The following is a 21,929-nucleotide window of genomic DNA, read 5'->3' as shown; positions in this document are numbered from 1 at the left end:
AGGTCTCTTCCAACCAAATCGATTCTCTGTGATTCTGTGTGTGAAGTTTCACCGAGCAGTTACAGTAGCTCTTCCATACATTACTGGTGTAAGCCTTATCGTTTAGGCCACAGGTCCTCTGAGGACAGCAGGTCCTCTCTCACAGGTACAACTCAAATCCCTCAGCCCAGAAGGTGAGGAGAAAACAGGAGCAGCCCTGTGCCAAGGTATTTCTTCTTAGTTAACTCTAGGCAGCTTCTTGATGAGCACACGCAGGATTTGGTGCCTTTTCTGAGGTGCCCACTACCCTGTGCACTGCTTACATGGAAGCGCGGTATTAGAAACTCCATTTTGAAGACCAGAGAATCTACGTGTAGCAACACCCAACTTGTAAATAGCCACCTCTTACATACGATACGGCTTGAAGCATCTCAGGCAAAACTGAGCATCCTCATTCAACTCTTTCAAGTATCCCATTTTTCCAAAAGTTCCATAAAACGATCAGGAACTTTGTTTTACCACAAATAAATTAGCACAAAGCATCTTACAATGACTTGCAACTATACATGGGAGGGAACAGTGTCAGTTACTGAATTAACCACTACATATAACGCAGCTTTAGATACAATCCTCATAAACCCATAATCTAAACACCTCTCTGTCTTGACCTGTTTAGGTGGAGAGATGTAGTGATATTACAGAAGAGGAGAGCTGGTATATCCACCTCTGAGCCAAACCAAGGACTACATGAGAAAGCTTGGAGAATACAGTGTACAACATTTGTCTCAGGTTACTCTTAAAAATTCTTAAAAATTGCCAGCTGCAATGTCAGCCACTGTATATAGTAAAATTAATGAGCGCAAGGAATAGTGCAATAATCAGAACTCTTAGCCATCAGTCACTGTCCTAATTTTTCTTCTGTGCAGGAAGCCAAATTAGCTGACTGTTTAAAATGCTAATACTTGCCCTTTACAAATATTATACAGAAAGAGAGGAAAAAAAATCATGACATAGAGCTTTTCAAGTACATGCTTGGCATAATTAGAAAGAGAGACTACTCTGGGCAATCCTTGTGACTTTCCTATGCAAGCTACATTAACGTTTAATATTTAACCCACAGCACAACTTTCCCCCTTGCTTTTCAGTTAGTGGTAAAGCACCTGCAGAGACGTACAAAGCTGTCTTTAATCTTTAAAATACACTGGAATAATTTCAGAAAGACGATATTCATTTCAACGACTATATCTAAACAGATGGTCAAAACTTTCGCCTGCTTGGAAAAAGAATTAGTGTAATTGAACATTTTAATCAAATAAACAGCACTCTCCTTGAACAGTGAGAAGGAAGGAAGTTGCGCTTGGTTGTGAGAGTTTTACTTGGACCTATTCAATTTATGCCTCCTTGTTTGGAAGAACCATGGCACTTGAGGGTGGTATGAGAAGAAAATACTTAAGCCAAACAAACAGTTATCACTGCAATTCCAAAACCAAACCTATATATGCCTGCTCCGTGACCGCATGGACATGTCACTGTTCTCCAAACAGTCGGTTTCAAAACTTTTATCAGGAACTGTTTTCAGCTAAAAGGATAAAATTGCCTGTAGTGCAGTATGGCTCAGAAAGTCCTCCCTTGGCCTAAAAATGAGCCACAGATGCAAAGTATCATTTGCAAATCTTTTGCAAAATATTTTCTGCTCTCCACTACAGAGGTATTAATAAAGGCTGAATTTTTGTATGCAATATACATATATACATCTCCTCACATGTGTGTATAGAAGCAGACATAGACAACTCCAAAGTATAGCATATTGCTGTGGAAGACAAATTAAGAAATACTAATTAATCTGAAAGAGATCCGGGGGTACTTGAAAGCAGTACTATGGATCAACATGTAAAAACTTTATGTTTTGAAAAAATGGATATTTTTTTTTCCCAATCTACGTTAATATGTAAAGTTTAATGCATTTTAACTAAATTTAATTCAGGATTTGTACCAACAATTTCAATAATGATAGGCTTTTTGCATTTTTATAGCAATCAATTGGCTTGCAGTGATTACTGAGATATCTTACAAGTCTCATTAAAGAGAAGCTTTGAGTCTTTTGAAAAAATGATGGAATAAGAGGGAAATTATAATACCTAGCTTCTAGAACTAAACCTCCTTATCAGTTAATGGTATCTTTTCGTGAACTTGCTAACAACTTTTTTTCATTCCATAGGAAGTCTAACATGTAACAACAGCCTTTCCATGATGCAGTTCAAAGATATTAAATTATTCTTATTGATTATGTCAGATATTCATCTCTGAATGACTATTGAAACATAGTTTCCTACATGTACATTCTCCTGCGGTATACAGGATGCAACTCTTAGATGAACTCATTCACAAAGGGAAGCAATCAATCTCAGAAAGAAAACAAATAGATAATTAGCACGTTTCTAATTATTAATAGTGGGTTTCAGTGTAAAATAAGAAAAACAATAAAAAACAGATAAGGAATAAGTTATATATAAAGAATACATAAAAATTCACATATTAAATAAATTAAATAAAATGACCACGTGAAGACGTCTTTAAAACACCAACTCTATATATATCACATATAGATATCACATATCATAGCTACTGAATTTGCAAGCTCAAAGTAGTGCCCCAAGATAAAAAAAATTATTGATGTTCTGCTAATTACTGATTAGCCATGTCAAGAAGGACATGGTTCAAGATGTGTTGCTCTGTTATTGGCCTTAACTCTTCCCAGCAAAACAGATCGAACTCTTTGCCAAAACAAGCTATAATAATAATGCAAAAAAGACAGCAAACAAGAGTGCTAGACTACTGATGTATCGGAAATGACATAGGTAGAAAATCTTCTGGGTACAGGCATATGTAGGTCATCGATTTGGCCATTCTACAAGTATCAACAGGAATGCATCCAAAGGGTTACACCCAAAATATCAGGAGACTGGAAGAAAGGCCAAGAGGAAAAAAACGTACTGCTAGTCAGGAAAATTGTCATCTGTTTCTTTTTAGACACTCAATGCAGTGTACTACAAAGGCGCAGAAGTAAATATGGAGAAATAGAGGTAAAGTAAGGTCTTAACCCCATTAGCTTTACACAGGAGCTAGGCAGATAACTGCTGGTTACACCTCTTAACATCTCTGTTAACCATAGGAAGAGCTGAAGTTTAAAATCATTGAAATAGAAAACGGTTCTAAGCAAGCTACACCAAAGCCTCAACACAGAGTCGTTTCAGACACCCTATCCACACATGATCAGTCAATACAACATATAACCTGCATTCTCTAGAGAGGCAGGCAGAGACCAGATGCAACAAATACATCCAAAATTGTACTAAACAGATGTGCTTGGGCACCTGGAATCAACCCCTGCACATCTGATGTTTCTGTTTTCAAGAGTATACCGAATATATCTCCCAACGTGAGCAAAAGCCTAGCTTTAGTGTCAGTTGATTTTTGCAGCAGTGGGAACTAATGTGTTAGTTGTTCAGGCCCTTGCAGCACAAAATGCGTAAAACTCCCATGCTAAACTCCTCTCGTTTCCAAGCAAGCTCCAGATAACAGAAAATGTCATCAAAGAAGTGCCCAGCGCATTTTCAGATGTTTGAATAAATAGTTCTTTCCTGCGTTCCATCTAGTTCCAATGTGTTAGCTAGCACCGCGCGGCTTGCAGCATTCATCATCTTCATCTGGGAGACAGAAATCAATTATTTTCACAGCAGCAAGCCTCAACTTCACATTAGGATGTACAGTTTACTCTGCACATTAACATAGTCTAGTGCAGTATTTATTTTCCCAAGAGGACTTTAAAAGGCCTTCCTTCTAGAGATTCACTGAGGGAAAGACTACTTAGATTTTTGTATTTTAAAGTGATAAAACATTAAGGTCAAAGAGACCAAGATGCTGAGCTCCACAAGACCCTTCAATTTAATGATGACTGAAATTATACTGTAGAAGTGTTTGCCTGAGCTTCCTATCATGGACACTGGGAGCTTCTATTACTGCCTGATGTTTTTCACACCAGTTTCCCTGTGGTCTAAGAAATTTATATTCTATTTGTGTATAACCCGCACTTCATGTAAAATTTAACATGTGATTTTCATTACTTTTACAGCCAAAGCAACTCATATGACTTCTTAATATTGAAACTGGATTTGAATAAAATACTAACGTTTTTACAAAATGAAGCAAACAAAAAATATTGTCATACAGCTGAAAGTATATTTACAGTTCCAAGAAAGTCCCCAAGAGTCCCTTACATGGCATTAAATAACGTTCTCTTTAATTTTGTTCATTCATTTGGATCTTCTGGTTAGGCTGACCTAACCGAGATAACGGGAGGAAAATGGAAATGATGCTACCTGGTCCCTAAGTAGTTCGGAAAATGAAAAACGTTAAGTTAGAGTGTCTTTAAGATTGCTCCATGAATATGTCATCACCTACCCAGAGTATCAAAGGTCTGATCAATCAGTAGGGAGAGCTAACTGTTCTGGAAGACATCACCGTGCAGGCTCACAAGGGAAAGGGTAAGCTGGTTTTGCAACCAGAATGAAGCAAAGTAGCCAGGATCCAATACTTCTTACCCATTTCTTTGAGCTCATACTTTTAAAGTACAACTACTGAAAGCATTTAAACAAAAAAATGTTCTAAGGTCTTTTTTTTTATTATTTTGCAGCATCTCAAAATATTTATGCATATCCTGGTGGTTTTTGCAGAACTTTCATCATTGCAATGTGTTTAGCTTGAATAATTTAGATGGTAAAAGTTACTGTTTCTACTGAACTCCATCAGCCAATACCCAAACAGCTCTCAAGAGGGCTTATTAGAATATTCTAACATTTACTAGAATATATTCTAACACTTACTAGAATTCTTTAAATCTCTTCTGTCTTAATTCTTTTATTTCAAAATTAGTTCATCTCAAAACTAATATTTGGTCACTTCTATGGGTTTCACTTAGAACAGAAAAAAAGAATGTCAGGCTCGCCACCATACAGCAGTTTGTTCTTCCACATAGCAAATAACTCTGTTGTTATCTATTTTATGCACCAAGTATCACTTGCATTTGTGTAGCTTTTTTATGCTACATTACGAAATGGAGGATCGAAAGTGCTGAACAAGCAAGAGCTGCACAAATAAGACTTAATGGGTAAGTGACAATCTGTTTGCTGAACTGCCCCCAAAGGAGAAAACAAGAAAAAAAATAAATTGATTTAGTAAAGCTTTTTCCTTTATAATTACTTAAAAAGTATAAGGCATACTTCCTTCACAGACATATTGCCAGCAGTAGATCAAAACAAAACTATATTTTAAGACACTCAGTCTCTAAAAACCAAACCACTAAATTTAATCAGCTGTACTCTTCTAACTGAGCAGCTTGTACAGGGCAGTGTTTCAAAGAATTGCTCCTTGGGAAGCAACACTATTCCCTTCAGCGCTCGCTGGCCCGTGTACCAAGCACACAATTCCTGTTCTGTATTTGCAGGCAGCCCAAGGTAACCTTACCTGGGTTCGTGTACAGGTGACTCTCTACAGTTTTCCCAATACTCTGCAGTTTAACAGCTTGAAGGGACTCATCTCCATGCATGACTGTTGGCAAACTGCTCGTCGTGAACCAAATTCGCAACTTCTCTGATATCAAAGAGCTTCAAAAGTTCAGAGTACACCGATGGGAATGAGCTGAGAAACACAGCCTAGAGGAAGAGGGCAAAAATGGACAGTCAGATACTGCGGTATAGTTTTGACATTTATAGAATTTAAATAACTATAGAGATTTAAGTAACTGTAGAAAAATGTCTGGGTTTACATTTCAAGGGTAGTTAGTAGCTTTAAAAATGGTCAAATTTGCAGAAGAAATATCCTCACGTTGATTAACGGGCTTACCCTGGTGACTATTTTCCTTTAAGCATTATCTGATGACTGTTCATTTCTCCCCGGTCAAAGTGAAAGTAAAAAGTTCAACTTTGAACAAAAATTTTTATACTTTACAGATTCTTCACAATCTGTGTGTGAGAGGAAATTTTTAAAAGGATAACAGAAGCTAGCTGATACCAGAACAAAAAGATTTCAGTGGAGTTGGTTTGGTTTGCTTTGTTTTAAGATAAGTGATATAGTGGGCTCCATATCTTCCATTTTTCAAATAAAGAACATTTTTATTTTGGAGTGAGACAGCACTGGCAGTCTTGGTTCACTTCAACAATCCTAAAATAAGGTTAGAAATTCATTGGTGAATATAATGAACATGGAAACAAAACACTGGAAAAGAAAGGAGGGCAATGCCAGAGAAAGGAAGCTGGAACTGACATTCCCTTCTTCCTCTCCAAATCCTGCTGATTGAGAAAAGCTACTCATACCTCAGCCCTTCTTCACCCTGCTGTCAGAACAGATGACATACAAGGTTAAAGATCTTGAAGAAGAATTCCAAACGTGGTTGTTTATATCATTTTGCTATTATCTTTTCACTCTGCCTGCTCACGCGATACAAGATGGAAGAACCACCTCTCTACCCTGTTCTCCCTGATTTGCCATTTTCTTGGAAGAACAATTTTCTATGGAGGTTAAGAAATTAATAATTCTTAACAGGTCTTAAACTCCTTTGGTTATAGAAATAGGGGAAGAGGACGGTATATCTACGAGCCGTAGAAGTTGGTAAATCTATGGCACTTAATGCAGAGAGCTGTCTCCTGTCTGTTTGGCCTCTGCGATTTAGCACTAGTCAATTTTAGTAGTCTCAATTGAAATAAAGATACCAGCTGAGGATTGAAACACACAGTTCATCAAGACTTAAAAGTTTTCTGTAAAGCATGAAAACTCTGATAGTCTTTGGTATGGCTCAAATTCTTCAGTGCCTATGTGGTCAAACTAAGCTGTAAAACACCCAAAAGAGAGAAATTACTTTATTTGTATCCAACAATATAATTATTATAATTATAATATAATTATAATTCAAAATGAAATGTTAGATTTAGGATTATCTATGCCAAATATATTTAGAAGCTGCTGGTATGAAAATTTCACACTACAGGACAAAAGGTATGAGGATGAGCTGAAAATGCTGTTTTGCTCTAGCAAAAACATGTTTTCTTTCCCGGGAATATAGGTAAGGCCATGCACACATTTTCTATATTGGACGTGGAAAGTGGCAATAAGTAAAAGGCACTCTTGAAAACTCACCTGTAGTTGGGATAAAGCACTAGCTCCTTTGCTCTCTTGGGAAAGGAAGAAGCGTACTGACATAAGGAGCTCTTGAATACAGCAGCGAAATTCCTCTTCATTTTGTCCACCAGTGGCAATAGAGAATAACCTTCGAGACTGAACTATATATTTAAAGATATATTCCTGTGCCTACAAATGTCAAAATCAGAGATAACTCATAAAAATGAACCAGTTTATCTTTAAATAGAGCACACACAATGATTATATCATCCAAATAATGACAAGGGTCTGAAACAGGACACCATGTTATTTCATTTTGCCAAATCTTTCTATTGAAACACTAACAACATTTCAAAAGCACATACTCAGAAATGCTCTTCCCTTGCCTTTCATAATCTCTACAAACTAGGGAACGCTTGCTTTTTTAACAAATGGAAAACAGCAAAATCTCAACTCTGCTCCCCTTGCCCCATATCCCTTGCGTGTCTTTGGCCTCAGAAACACAGATTGCATAAATCTACAAGGCCAATATAACAAATAGGCTTGAACTTTTGAGCTGTTCTTGGAACTTCTCTACCTGTTAAAAGTTGTTTTCCCATCAAATGTTAACCAGATAATACAAAAAAAAAAAAAAAAAGAAAAGCTCAAATTAAGGTGTAAAACTGTTGGAACATAAAATAAAATACAGCTCTTTCTTATTAGCAAGACACCTAAGTTAACAGCTGCATAGAAAAGCACAGAAGGGTACCACGCCGATATTTTATTTCCAGACTGTAGCACCTCTCCCAAACGGGATTATTGTGCTGTACAACCCAGCCCGACTCCACGCTGTGCTCTGCTGATGGTACAAAACAGGGTGACAAGAGAAACCAAACCCACCATTTTCAGTAGAATTCCCCGGTGTCAGGACTGAACCATGCCTGTCTGCCATTTAGATTCAGTTATGCGACAGATGTTAATACCACCAATGCAGTCTATATTTGATTTCTTAGCTCGAACTGCTACTCATGGATACCCTCATTCAGTAAGCAGCATAGAGGTCCAGCGTCTAGTGGTAGTAAGCTCCATTGATCAACTTAGTGAGATGAATAACGATGAATAAACCGACTGCACTGAAAAAGTCTGCAGCTCCCTAGAATTAGTACTACCATTCCATCATTTATACATACTCTGCTTCATTTCCCGAGTTAAACCTGTTGGTACAATATGAATACGTCACTCAAATACATAATTGCCTTCGATGATTTTTATTACCTTTAGTACCTCCTGTATGTGCTCGTGCAGCTCAACCTCCGTGACTCGATCGATATGCCACTTCAGTACTTTTATAAGATCTCTAGAATAGCACATCAGAAAATAGTGTAAAACACAGAAGTGGGAGAAGGGTTAAGTTTGCACATAAAATGCAAAGCGATAGCTGTCATATGAGAAACACTGCCAAAATAAAAATTATATGACAATATTTCACTAATCACTACAGGCACAGTATTACACTTAGTTTTCAGGCTGCTGAAAGGCACTTAGTAGGTCTCTGAGGAATAGGCAATAACACCAGCATTCCATAGGCAGTAGAACGATTTTGACAGGGATACGCCAGCTCAGTTAAGCCAGAAGAGTCCCTGCCAGCATGGACTAACCCTGCTATTCCATGCGTTGGTTTGCAGCCTGCATTCGTTTTAACCATAGTCTAGGTAGTAAATAAACACAGAGAGTAGAGCAGAGTAAGTGATACTTATTAGTGCACTGCTCTACACGGACAGTGGACGCTGTTGCAGCTGGATGATGTTAAGGCTCCTATGGTTTTCAAATAAAGAAATTCACTGAAGAAAAAGATTTAAAAATGAACCCAGTGTTAGATTATTAGCAAGTAACCTTTCTGGTAACATATTTTACTTTTTTAATGGTCTAAATCTGGGCATTCATACAAGCACTGCATTTTATTTCCAATGATATCACTTAATTTAACCTAATGATTGATTCCGCTTAGTTTACCACTAACTGTCAGCATCCAAATCACATAGAAAAAGTACAGACTTCACCTGTATGCAAGTGCTCCTGCAAAATGACTTTCAATGTAAGTGTCCATTACTGGCTTAAAGTGGTGAAACTTGCTGTCCTGCAGCAAATTTATTATGTGAACCTAAATGTGAGGGAAAAAGAAAAAAAAAAGAAAAAGCTTTTTTTTTTTACTTAGTTCTTAAATAGTGTTAAGCATCATTACAAAATGAAACTTACCAAACAATCAAATACTTTTGATCCATATTTTTGAGAGTTTTCATCTAAAATCCCAAATAAAGTGTCTAGTGTATCTTGAAGAAACTGATTGGAGAGAATAAGAGATAGTTTGCTATTAAATAAGTATTTGTGTGACATGCAAATAACTTATTTCCCTCATATTATCTAAAAGGATAGAAATGAATATACCTTCACTATTTCTGAACCATCAATTTCTTTTAATTTTGAGAGGCAACCTGCAATTTTGTCTGGGTGGGTTCTCCATTTCAGAAGGTCAAGCATGTCTCCTGCAAAAACAAAACACAAGATTAAAGTTGGAAGAAAAGCAGCATTTCAGATTTTAAATTCTGCTATTACAGTCCACTCAGCAAAACTTGGCATCATTAAAACAAAAGAAAACATCTCAAGATTTGCTATAATATGATCTGGCCAACAACAAATTTTCATTCCATCCCATAATTGCTCCATCAACAGAAACATAAGAACATGGTATTGGGTCACTAAAATCAGTCTCCTGCGGCAACTGTATCATGCAATCTTGTTCAGATATTTGTCAACTACTATCTTAAGAAAAGCAATTATTTTGCTGCCTCTTGTCCCATTGAAGGATGCCTTCCAGAGCCGTCCTCTGACAGCTAGAAATAGCCTCCTAATTACTAGTTTGAATATATTTCAAATATTCATCTTCCTATGTCTTTTTAGAGAACAAACACAATGCCTCTAAGATCCTGCTTTATTAATAAGCAACACAATCTCTTCTGGAAAATAAATTTTTCTGAGCTAAAACATACCTGAGTGTCTTTGCACTTCCTCCAGTTTTAATTCATTCTCCTTCAGCTTTCTTGACCAAAATGGTAATTACATTACAGATGAGATCACATCACTGTTTTCTATATCATTAGCGAGCTCGTATGTCTGCTGGAAACATCTGACATATATCTTCTAGAACTTGGAGGGTTTTTAGATACACCATATTGGTGACACAAATAGGTCTTTCTCTGGTTTTATACTGTTCAGCTCCCTGGCTACAGCAGATCCCCACGAATCACCATTAGGGTATGATCCTGCCTTCCGTGCATTAGATTTGATCTAATTTCTACTCTTTCTTATTCATTCTTTAAATCAAAGTTACCTTGCTTTGCCTACCTCATATTTTGATTTTGTTCCTCTCAACGGATGAGCCCCTTCAACTACGTATTAGCAGCAAATGTCATTAAGAGGAGGCTCTCTAGTGTCCCAGGTTCTAGCGAAGGAACTCCCATCCCCACCCTCTTCCACCCCTTTAAAAAAAATCATAGAATCGTTATGATTGGAAGAGACCTCAAAGAACATCAAGTCCAACCTCCTCCCCAACGCCACCATGCCCCCTAAACCCACTAAACCATGTCTCGAAGCGCCACATCTAAACATTTTTTTTAACATCTCCAGGGCCGGTGAGTCCACCAACCTCCCTGGGGAGCCTGTTCCAATGCTTAACGACTCTTACAGTGATCAATCCCAGGCCTAATTCTTCAGATCTAGTAGTATTTCCTTCCACACAGGAAGGAAATTCCTTCTACTACCGTGCAACATGCTAGCTTCCTTTTAGCCTTTATTTACCAGTTTTAAAATTCTTATTCTAATCTGGATCTTTTCTAACTTCCCATGTGGTGTGTTACTGAAGTCCAGATGGTTTAGATCTGCTACATTTCCTCTGAAGAAGAATAATAAAAGAAAAACTTCGAAAAGGAAGTTGAAGAAGTTTATTCTGGCATGCTATGCCTTCGATAAACTCATCTTACAGCACATTCCATTTAGCTACATGTCCATTTTTTTAATCCATAATTTCTTGTAAATACTTGCATAAAATTTTTCGGAGGGTGACGGCCCAGTTAACATATCTGCTCTTCCACCTGTCTTAAATGTAAGTACTATATTCACTACTCTTTGGTCATATGCTATTGCTTTCAGCTTCAGAGATGTACTAAAAAACCCCAACCTTGCTATGAGATTGGGAATTTCACGTTCCATACCATTCACCATCCTAAAATAGACTTTTGTGAACTTGGCTTGGCTTTTCAGCAGTTTTCACTTGATTCTGACCCTTGCTGAACTCCGGCACATCACCATTATTTTTCTCCCTTCTGTTGCAGGTTTTGTGCTCACATTTTCTGCCTGTGCCTCATTCGCTCAGGTCTGCAGCACTCCTTTCAAGTTGTATTCAGTAAAAGTTCCACATATTTTTGAACTGTTGAATTAAATAAATCCCAAAGCTCCTTTACATTCAAGTTTACTACTCCCATGTTTCACTAACCAGCTTTTCAGAATTTCTCAAAGCCTGGCTGCTTGAAGCAGAAAACCTTAACCACCGTCCAACCCTTTCATCAGTTTAAGCTGAACTGCTCTCTAGTTGATTACTGTCCAGCATTGTCTTAGAAGGATCCGGTTCTTCTGAAATGTTCTCATACTTATCGAACTAAGAAGCTAATAGCAAGTTTTCCTCTTGGTTCAGCAACTACTTGGGTGCTTTCTACGACAGATTGTTTTCACACTCAAGTAATGTTTGAGCCATATCCACCTTTGTGTCATTTCTTTCCCAGTTTCATAGAATCACAGAATCATTATGGTTGGAAGAGACCTCAAAGATCATCAAGTCCAACCGTACACCTGATGCCACCATGTCCACTAAACCATGTCTTGAAGTACCACATCTAAACGTTTTTTGAATACCTCCAGGGCCGATGACTCCACCACCTCCCTGGGGAGCCTGTTCCAATGCCTAACGACTCTTAACGGTGAAGAAGTTCTTTCTAATGTCGAGCCTGTTTGCTCCAGGACAGCTCCTCTCCCCCACAACAAGAAATGAAATAATATTTTTGTCTTTAATAACATTAAATAAATCTCCACCTATATTCAAATCTTGCTAGAGGCGTTAATGGCAAACACCCTCCATGCTATTTCACTAATATTTTGCTGCCTTAATTGATTTTGATGGGCACAAATTGTTTTAACGCATTTATACATTTCTTTTTTGTTTTGTTTCACGCTGCGCTAGTATGGAATGGTTCAGATTAAAAGAGATCCTTGAGTTGCACTACGAGTTCCGAAGGGTCCCACACGTGCATCAGAGACACATCCCATAGATCAAGGACAAATGATAGGTCTTACTATTCCTTCTGTCAGGAATTCTCAAGAAACAACCATTACAAATCCAACTAACTGCATTTTGGGGTAATTAAATGGACTTCTACACTTTATGCTGTTTAAGTCTCAACTGAAGTTGAGGAGCAGTGAGACCAGCTTGAAGCTGTCAGTTCGTAGCAGGAAAAACACTTCTTTACAGGTTTGCTGGAGGAACTTGGTGGAAGGTAGTTGACACTCAATATTAGGGATTTGTTGGGGGATTAAAAAGAGAAAGCAAATATAAGACGCTCACTTCAAAGTACTTATTTCAAGGGAAATGCTAAGGAGGAAAGACATTGCTGAGATAACATTAGCGAATAGCCCAAGCAGAAATGACACGAATAGAAAATCTGACATGTGAATCACAACGGGAAGGGACAGCAATGTGTCATGTATTAAGAGAAATGAGAATATAAAATTGTCCCCAAAAATAGGCCCACTAGGAAAACATAGCTTTGGAAAAGGGAAAAAGTCAATTTTGCTGAAGAAGAAAAACATTTCCAATGCCTTCTCTTAATCACGATCAGATTTGTATGTTTAAAATAGGCTACACCTGACCTACCACTCCTACCAAACAAAACACTTTCATTCTCAAAGTTCGTAATTTAAATCCAAAGTGTTAGGTTTAATGAAAGGTTTAGAATCATGTATATAAGGAAGTGGGCTTGGATGATCTTTCCGTCTGTCTTGTATAAATCCTGAGACCTGGCGTAGCACTACTGCACTTCAAAAGGGAAAAGCCAAATGGCAGAACGGGCAGTCTGCATTCCTCTTCCAACAGGCTGCTTTGTGGTTTCCAACACTCCCTCCAAACTGGGGTCTCTCTGGAAAGCTGTCCCGTTACTTTTGTTTTATTCATCCCCAGTCGAGCTTTTTTTGAATGCAGAGAGATGCCTTGCAAGAGACATGCTGTACGGCCTGTTGCTCTGCTGATGAACAGCTGCTTACTGGGGATGTGCCCATCAGCACTGAGAAAGGAGTGGATGCCAACTTGCTAAAATATTCTCACTTGCTGTACGGATCCTGAGTCTCCGGCAGGCAGAGATCCCTCCTATATGTCAAAAAACTAAGTAAGACTGTATTGACAACTAGTCAGTAAAAAAATACTATATTCTCTCTCATGCTTTGGGTTTTTTTTAGGATAATGAAATATAACTATCCAGCTAAGAATGTAATATATAAAAGCTAATATACTTTTTTGCTAACATTGACTGATTAACTATCCAGGACCAAAAGTCAAGCTAAGGAAAAGCTAACCGGTTGACGGATTGGATAAAGATGCGTTCTTATGAGATATGTTGATGAACGCACAGACTCCCCTGGTTAGAAGGCCTCTTGAAAAGTACTTGGAAATAATCCTAAAAACCCCTCCAAAGTACCCAGGGTAAGGAATTTATGGATCCCAAGAACTGGGAGTCAGCCTCCTTCCCCCAGTCCCCATACTTTTAATATGCATGAGAGCTGATGGCATGTGGGAACAATCAATGAGAGAATGACAGCTGAGCAAAATTTCCTAGTGAGTTAGGAAAGCTGTGGCCTGATTCAGTCACACCCTTCCCAAGTCTGGGCCACCCCACGGCCAGGCCAACAGCATAATTTATCAATTCCTTTCCAAGCTGGACATTGTTGTTTGCAGAAACAGGCAGATCTCAGAGAACTTCAGAAAATATCTCCAAACTTAAAGCCAGATTAAAAAATAATCAGCAGTTTTCAAAAATAGCAATACAAATGTCTACTGAAAAAGTAAATACACAGATCTTTTTAATCCTGTATTTTTTAATGAATATGCTACATTCTCTCAGGGATAACTGAAGTAATGCTCACATGACCAAATATCCACATGCTTTGCTCTATGTTCATTTTCTGAGCATGCAAGAGGTTTTGGCAAATTTTTGTTGAAAAGAATGGGGATTTGGAAACTCACCAAGATGAACTTCCCAAAGAAGATCCTTGGAGAAAATATGAGCCTGTCTATTGAAAATATTTCCACCCTCTGAAGTACTGCTGAAATAATTGTTAACTCTTTCAGAGCTGAAAAGGGGATCAATATTATTCAGATATTCTCCACCCTCTTACTCAGAATATGGTTTAAAAAAAAAAAAAAGGAAATTTTATGCCCTGTGTCACACATCTATTTACATTAAGTACAAAATAACTCCTGTACTGTGAACAGAACTTAGTATTATAACCCCAGACAACACCTCCACTATTTATCAGTGAGACACTTCAGTTCCAGGCAGCACTTTCATGCATGTGTAAGTACCAGTAGATTCATGCGATTTCCTAAATCAAGGCCTTTAACTGAAGCAAATTTAGTCTCTGATTGCCTATTAGTAACCTTTGGGAAAATCTTTTATTGGTTAACTTTTATTACCTTGTAGCTAATTGCTGTAAGAATGTAGAATGGATGTGCACAGCGAAACAGAGCACTTACTATTTGCACATAGTTCTATTTTGGACACTTGCTACTGAATGGTGAAAATTAAGACGATTATTTCAATTTAAAAAGCTGCTCTAGTTGAACACCTATTAAACACCTATAATCAATTTGCAAGCAATTAGCAACTTTATCATCATACATATAAGGAGGCTAAAGACAGTCATTCACACACAAGAGCACACTAAGCAAGATCTTAAAACTGTGATAAACAGCTTAGAAAAAATAATATAAAATGTGGGTATATCAAAGAATGGTCAGAAACACGTTACCAAGCAAATACACAATATGTAGAAATTTGTGGAAAACTCAGTTACAAACTGTAGTTAATATGGCAAATAAACAAGAATCTTCAGAATTTTATACAGAGCAATGGTAAAGAGCGCAAACACACGTATTTCTGTCTGCTGCTCCTCGTATCCAGTGTGTAAGATTGCCTTAAGTAGTAGTAAATGTTTGTTGGCTTAAAGGAAGAGAAGCGATACAACAAAAAAGCAGTATGTGCCTAATTAAAACCAAACTGCCACAGCCTAAAGCCTACAAAAAGTATTTCATAAAACCTCTACAACAAACAGTTTAAGAGGTTTCATAAAGCAGCTGGGTTTTGATAGTTGATTCCAAGAGTGCTGCATTTGATTCCAGTATCATGTTAATCTAAAAAGCATTCTTGAACCACTGAAAATCAGTGGTTTATCATGCTGCATTGGTTTCCATCTGGATATAAAAAATTATGAAGAAACCCAGTTTGTAAAATGGATAGAACATAAGTTATTTTTGAGTACATCTGTGCTTGCTTGGCACGGAAAAGGCTAGCTATCACATTCATTTGAATTCATCAAGTTTTAAATAATCAACATATCCTACCATTTTGTGTGAGTTTAGTGGAGCAGAGAAAGGACGTAATCCAGAAGGACTCTTTAGTGGTTTTTACTGCTTGGCTGTTGTTTCCAAGGAAAATTCCCTTTGAGAAGGGGAGTTTGAGGTAGCGACCAGAATCCTGAAGGTTTGTGTTTTCTTCACACTGTGAAAACAAACCAGTTAAAATAACTGTACTGCATAAAAACAAAGGACCAAATCCCTAAAATATATGAATTATTACTGTTTCTCTGCCAGATCTTGAAGAATTTTAACTATGCCTGTTGCAACTTTGGTTTTGCATGACAGCTTCATATCTGACACCGAAGTCTAACAAATTTGCACAGGTTATGTCAAATGAAGAGCTACAAAATTTGGTGTTAAAATCTAAAATTTACCTGGAAGCATATCAAATCCTCTGAACAAAGAAATAACTGTTAAATGTGGAAACAAAAGTTTTGCAAAACCGAAGTATCTCCAAAAATGATAACGTTGAGTAGATCTGCATAAATGAGCTTGCATGATTTTCCAACTTCAGCAATTCAGTAAGAGGGTATCATGGGGTTCATTTTCTGTGTTTTAATTGAATTTACCTTTGTGAAATCCATTATAAATACAATGTAATAAAATAGTAAGACTTAGTAAAATCAGTGCCCTGAAACGCATACCTAGATTCAACTGCAGTTTGTAAGAGGAAGCTCAATATTAAACAATCAGCAATGGATATTTTAATGATGACAAGATTATCACTCATTTGGTAATGAATACAGACTTTCTCAACCTAACGTTTCGGGGCATTTAAAGTATGTTGCAGAGGAATCATTACAGCTAACGATTACTAATTCAAATTACCTTGTGTACAATGAGTTCATGGGTGCCATCTGGCAGAGTCCTTCCATTTTCCTGCATCAGGGGCACGAAAGAAAAGCCAAACAACTTCTTCTCACCCTTTTCTTTTGCTGAAAAGCAGATGTAAATAGCAGCACTTCAAGTTAATATTATACATTTTAGACAAAATAAATGGATATAATACAACATAAGAAAGTATACCGGAAGCTATTTGCAGCTAGTCAGACTAAGATTATCTGAAATTTCTTTTCAGATTTGCACATTATCTCCCATAATGGTTCCTTTTATCCCACTGTAAATCAGAAAGCGTTATTCTGGAATGCTTTGGTATTTACCAACAACAAATAACAGAAGCCACCAAATATGCAGTCTTAGCAATATACAGAATGCCAGGAAACCCAAATGAATGTGACCTGGCCAGTCCAACGTGAACAGAAAAGAATTTTTTTCAGTGACAATTATTCCCTGTAGTAGCTTCTACTTACTCGTCTCCATTTAAGGTCAACCTCAGGCTACACTGCACTTCTATTTTCAAATAAGGCACCTGCCTCTATCGATATGACCGAAGACGTCACTGTTCCTTACATGAATGTTAGACAGCAGATAACACTTTCAAACTTTAGTGTCTAAGCTCAAATTCCAAAGCTCATCTATCACCTAAACATAAAGCAGACTACAAAACACTGAGATGGTGCAAATTTTACTGAAGCCAATGGGTGCAGATGCTGAACACTTTTGAAAATCAACCAATTTTTCATCAAATATGTATATATATGACTTTCGAGTCCAGGTTCAGCACAGTTGGGGTGGTATAGGCAATCATAACAAAAATATCCAACTTGTACTGCATGGCAAAGATTGTGCAGAAATGTATCATCTTTTTGAAACACACCACTGACATTCTTCCTTTATTACCTCATAGCTTATAAAAGAAATCTTTAAAACGAATCAATGCAAATGTCTTCCTATATTACCTGTTTCTTACATTTTGAAGCTTATGTACCCAAAATCTAAATATACCATCACTATTGTGTGTGTCACTTTCCGCAAAGACAATCTAAATAATCAGATCTTGCTATGCCTACGTCACCAAAAAGAACCAAACAACAGCAGCAGTTTAAAAGATGTACAATTTTATCCACCTTTCTCTACAAGCTTGACAACAGTCAGCACCATAGCTATGAAACCTATCTCACATACGTTGGTAGGCAGAACATGGACCTAGACCTCAATTTTTACCTCAAAATCATCTCTAAAAGTTTGGAATGTTTAGAAAATTTTGGAATTTTATAAGTAAAAAAAAAAACCACAGGCAATACAACAGTGATGTTAATTGTCCATGATGTGTTTACATACATTTCCCATTGGTTGGATTGCTAAACATGCACTCAGGAATAGGTATAATTTTTGATAATTCACCAGGTAAATTCTAAACTTGTACTTTCAGTTTACCTGAAATTCTGCTTATATTTACAGCTGCAATGTTGCCTAATTCTGTTTAATTAAACTAGACTGGTTTCTCCTGGTATTTAGGCTTTACCAAAGCACTGAGTTCCACCAAACAGAGGTTCAAGCCTGAGAAGCTATGTCATGAAAGCGTCACGGAGAAAGTTCACATAGCTGTCTTTTTCCTGAGGCATTATGGAAACTCAGGTGCTGACTGCAGCTGTAACGGAGAGGACGAGCAGAAGTCCTGAACAGCACTTACTGGAACAGTGCCGGAATTCACAGCGGATATGTGCTCCTCTGAATTTATCCACAGGGATAGGAAGTTTCAGCAGCTCAGCCCATCTGGGACCATTGTTATGATAAAGCACAAAGGAATGGTACTCGCTGGCTGGTGGCTCTCCAGAGCCGAATGAGATAAAATCCTAATGAAGAAAAAAAACATGATTAAAGATTTAAAGACAGATAGTTCACTGGTAAGATGTCATCAAGGTCTGCTCTTCCAAGAAAGACCATTTAATATTTACATTCATATCATAAATGCCACGTGGTACAATGCTCAATGTCTCAAAATCCACAGAAGTAGTAGCACTTTGTTAGTATTAGAAAGAAACGGCAAGAATCCTCCACACTGACGAGAACCAAAGTGTTATACAGGGGGAACTGGGTGGTCAGGAAGGCTTAAGCAACCGATGTGATGTGGAGACCCATGCTACAACGTGGTCTACCCAGTGTTATGCTCAAGCAAGAGCCAAGAATGTAACTGAGACAGGAACAGCCCAGGCTCAAGATCTTTAGGGCTCTGAAATAAGGCTGTAGCCCCGCGGTTATCAGGGAGATGTCCCAGCATGAAAACATAAAGAAATCTGGATTCCCTGATTAGGAGGAAGCAAAGTGTTGGCTGCCTTTGCAACACCCACGATGGTCTCTCCATAGCAAAGGTGGCAAATGGATTTGTCTAAGTCCTGACTTGGGGATACCTATTAATTCTCTGTGGGAAAGGTAAGCTGTAGATTTTCTCCTCAGTAATTATAAGGGATTACCTTATATCTCAAGATATCTCAAGATTTGTTCATTTTGTCACTCCACAGCCCTCAAAATCCTACAGAACATGTGAAAAACGTACTTTCAAATAAAAGGAAAAAAACACCCCAATGCTAAATATGTATGGAAAAGGTTGAAGGTGAACAGAAATCTTTTGGTACAGAGAAAAAATCTGAGAAACAGTCAGCTATTAATAATTAAAATATAAAACAGTGCCTGTTTATAAGCTATCACCAGTAGCATGCAATCAAATCTGAAGAAAATAAAGAACATTAATTTATTCTTTTATTGATACCCGGTGGTGATTTTTGCATCAAGGATCTCTGATTTATTAAAATCAGATAAAAAATTGAAAATGATCAAAACATGTTCTGTGTAACATGACGAAATGCATACCTACGAAGAAGAATTATTATGAAACAAAAAATTCTCCAAAATTTGACCTGGCTTCAACATTGTCCAGCATCTTAATGGAATCATTAGTTATTTGGTTGGCATTTATAGGTGTTTATCTGAATCGTAATTCATCACAAAAATAAAACAAACATGTGTTTTATAAAGGTTTTAAGCAAAATGGAAATACTCTGAATATCGAAAGACAGCAAAAGATAAATGTGACTTTTCCAAAGCAATTTTGTACTCTTCAAACAATGTCACAAAAGCTAATTTAGATCTGAAAAAGTGCATCAAAATTAACTACAGCAAGGAAAACCATACAAGAAAGATACCTTTAAAATTTGACCACTGCTGTCCACGACATGCATTGTCACTTCCACATTTCTGGCCACACTTTTCCCTCCTTTCTCAAATTCTCCTCTTTCTACAGTGATATATAAATCATTCCTCATTTCACCTATAAAAAAATCCAAACAAACACAAAGTGTACAAAAGTCAGTTCAACTTGCTTACTCTTTGCTTTTAGTACTTTAGTAGACTTTCATCTTCTCTTCCAAACAAGGGATAGTACCACACCCACAATTTCTCAATATTTTTGAATTTTGTACAATAACAATTGTTTTCATAAACCAAGAAAACATTTTTCTCATAAACCAAGCCTTTCTGATTTAAAAGATCTCAACATATTTTATATTAAGTTGTTCCAAAGTTTACCAGCAAAAAGTTGGCTTATTTTTCACTTGTTGGAAAGGCTTCTGAGAAATTTAAATCTTCATCAACACATTCAAACTACAAATCCAATACAGGTACTACCTAAATGCTACATAGTATGTACAAGTTACTTAATATTGCTAGCATATTTAAATTGAAATTCTTTGCACACTCATCCAGTAACATGCTAAGTATCCTGTCAGACTGTAAGCAGATCTTCCGGATGAGATCATTGGTAATTTTATTTTAGTTTCAGTTGACGCAAACAGCAAAGTTTATAGTTGATGAAAGGAAGAAAGATCAGTTGGCAGTTGTGAGGGGACAGGACGGGGGGAGAAGCAGTACTGGTGGTGACTGGAGAGGCATGTTAGGGAAGCCCCGGTTCTGTTTGAAGATGCTAAATCTATTTCTAAAAAGTGTAAACTAATCTAGCTCTAAGCAAACATTACCAGAACTACTTGGAAGCGACTGGACTTTCCTTGTGAAACATAGAAAAATGAAGGATGAACAGCATCCTAATTAGGACCATCTTCTACAATTCTAGATTTAGTAGAAAAAGAAATTGAGAATGTATGCTTTCGTCTAGTGAAATGCAAGTTTAGCATCACGGAAGTATCCTCTTTGAAGAAAGCAATTTTCACTGAGCACCAGTGAAAAGAAAACAAGTATGACAACTTTGTGTATTTATCGGTGTACCACTTAGAAGTCAAACATGAGACGGATACTTGTACTGTGGGTAAAATTAATTAAAAGATATCTAACTGACAAATAATTAGTGCATCTTCAATTTCCAGCTTCATTTTAATGTGCAAGCAGAATGTGACCTGCTTCAGTTTTCCAGGATACTCTCACGTTTCACATTTCTTGCATTTATTTTACTGCATGCAACTCTCCAGTGATTTTTTTAAGTACCTGAACAATGATCTTGCTACAGTCTTCTAATATTTTCATAACACTATTCCATCACTGTATCTAAAAAAATTAAATTATTCCTCCACAGCACAATCTAAATCATTGCCAAAAAAAAAAAAAAGTAAAAGAGGAAACTGCTATATTATCAAGCTCTCAAGAACCATGTCAATAAAAAAAAGGGACAAAATAAAAAAATGGGCAAAACCTGCTATTGTATTACTGTATTATGAATTATTTTCTGAAACAACTATAGACACAGGCTAGAATACAGCTAGACAGAATGAACAGAAACAAATACCAGGACCAGATGGTATTCACTTAAGAGTTTTGTGTGAAGTCAAGGATGAAAGGGCTGAATTACTAATAAGTGTGTGCAATCACTGAATCAATCTCTGGTTTTATTAAGGTAATGGACAGCAAGACTTGCAAAAAAAAAAAAAAAAAAAAAAGAGAAAACAAAACAAAACATAAAGGCAGCCCCAAAACAAAACCCAAACACAACCCAAAACCTTCCCAAAGGATGTCGTGAATGCGAGAAATGTAAAAGGGTTCAAGGGAAGAAGAAGTTGTGGAAGGAAGATCCACTAAAGGATGTGAAACAGAAGATCACAAGCAGCTCAGGAAACCCCTTGAGCTGAAAATAGCTGGAGGCTGGGAGAGTATCAGGGGTAATTACCATACATGCATATATGCATGCTCAGTCCTTACTCTTCCTTAGGTGTCCGTTTAC

The 21,929-nt window shown here is 37.2% G+C and overlaps 1 protein-coding gene across 1 annotated transcript; it reads right to left on the bottom strand.

The window, feature by feature from the left end:
* Positions 1 to 5,502: 5,502 nt before the first annotated feature.
* On the bottom strand, positions 5,503 to 20,033 carry LOC104156758 (dedicator of cytokinesis protein 4-like; the record flags this gene model as incomplete). The annotated part of the gene is given in 11 exon segments (XM_009708823.1): positions 5,503 to 5,603; positions 5,605 to 5,690; positions 7,171 to 7,341; positions 8,407 to 8,488; positions 9,192 to 9,292; positions 9,388 to 9,471; positions 9,577 to 9,674; positions 15,851 to 16,007; positions 16,694 to 16,800; positions 18,399 to 18,561; positions 19,909 to 20,033. Coding segments are annotated over 11 exon segments (1,275 nt in total), but the record flags the coding sequence as incomplete, so codon positions are not given.
* Positions 20,034 to 21,929: the final 1,896 nt, after the last annotated feature.

Source organism: Cariama cristata, unplaced genomic scaffold, assembly GCF_000690535.1.
Source record: "Cariama cristata isolate BGI_N322 unplaced genomic scaffold, ASM69053v1 scaffold3641, whole genome shotgun sequence".
NCBI lineage: Eukaryota > Metazoa > Chordata > Aves > Cariamiformes > Cariamidae > Cariama > Cariama cristata.
The sequence above is the reverse complement of the archived record's forward strand: the minus strand, read 5'-3'. Positions and strand labels throughout refer to the sequence as shown.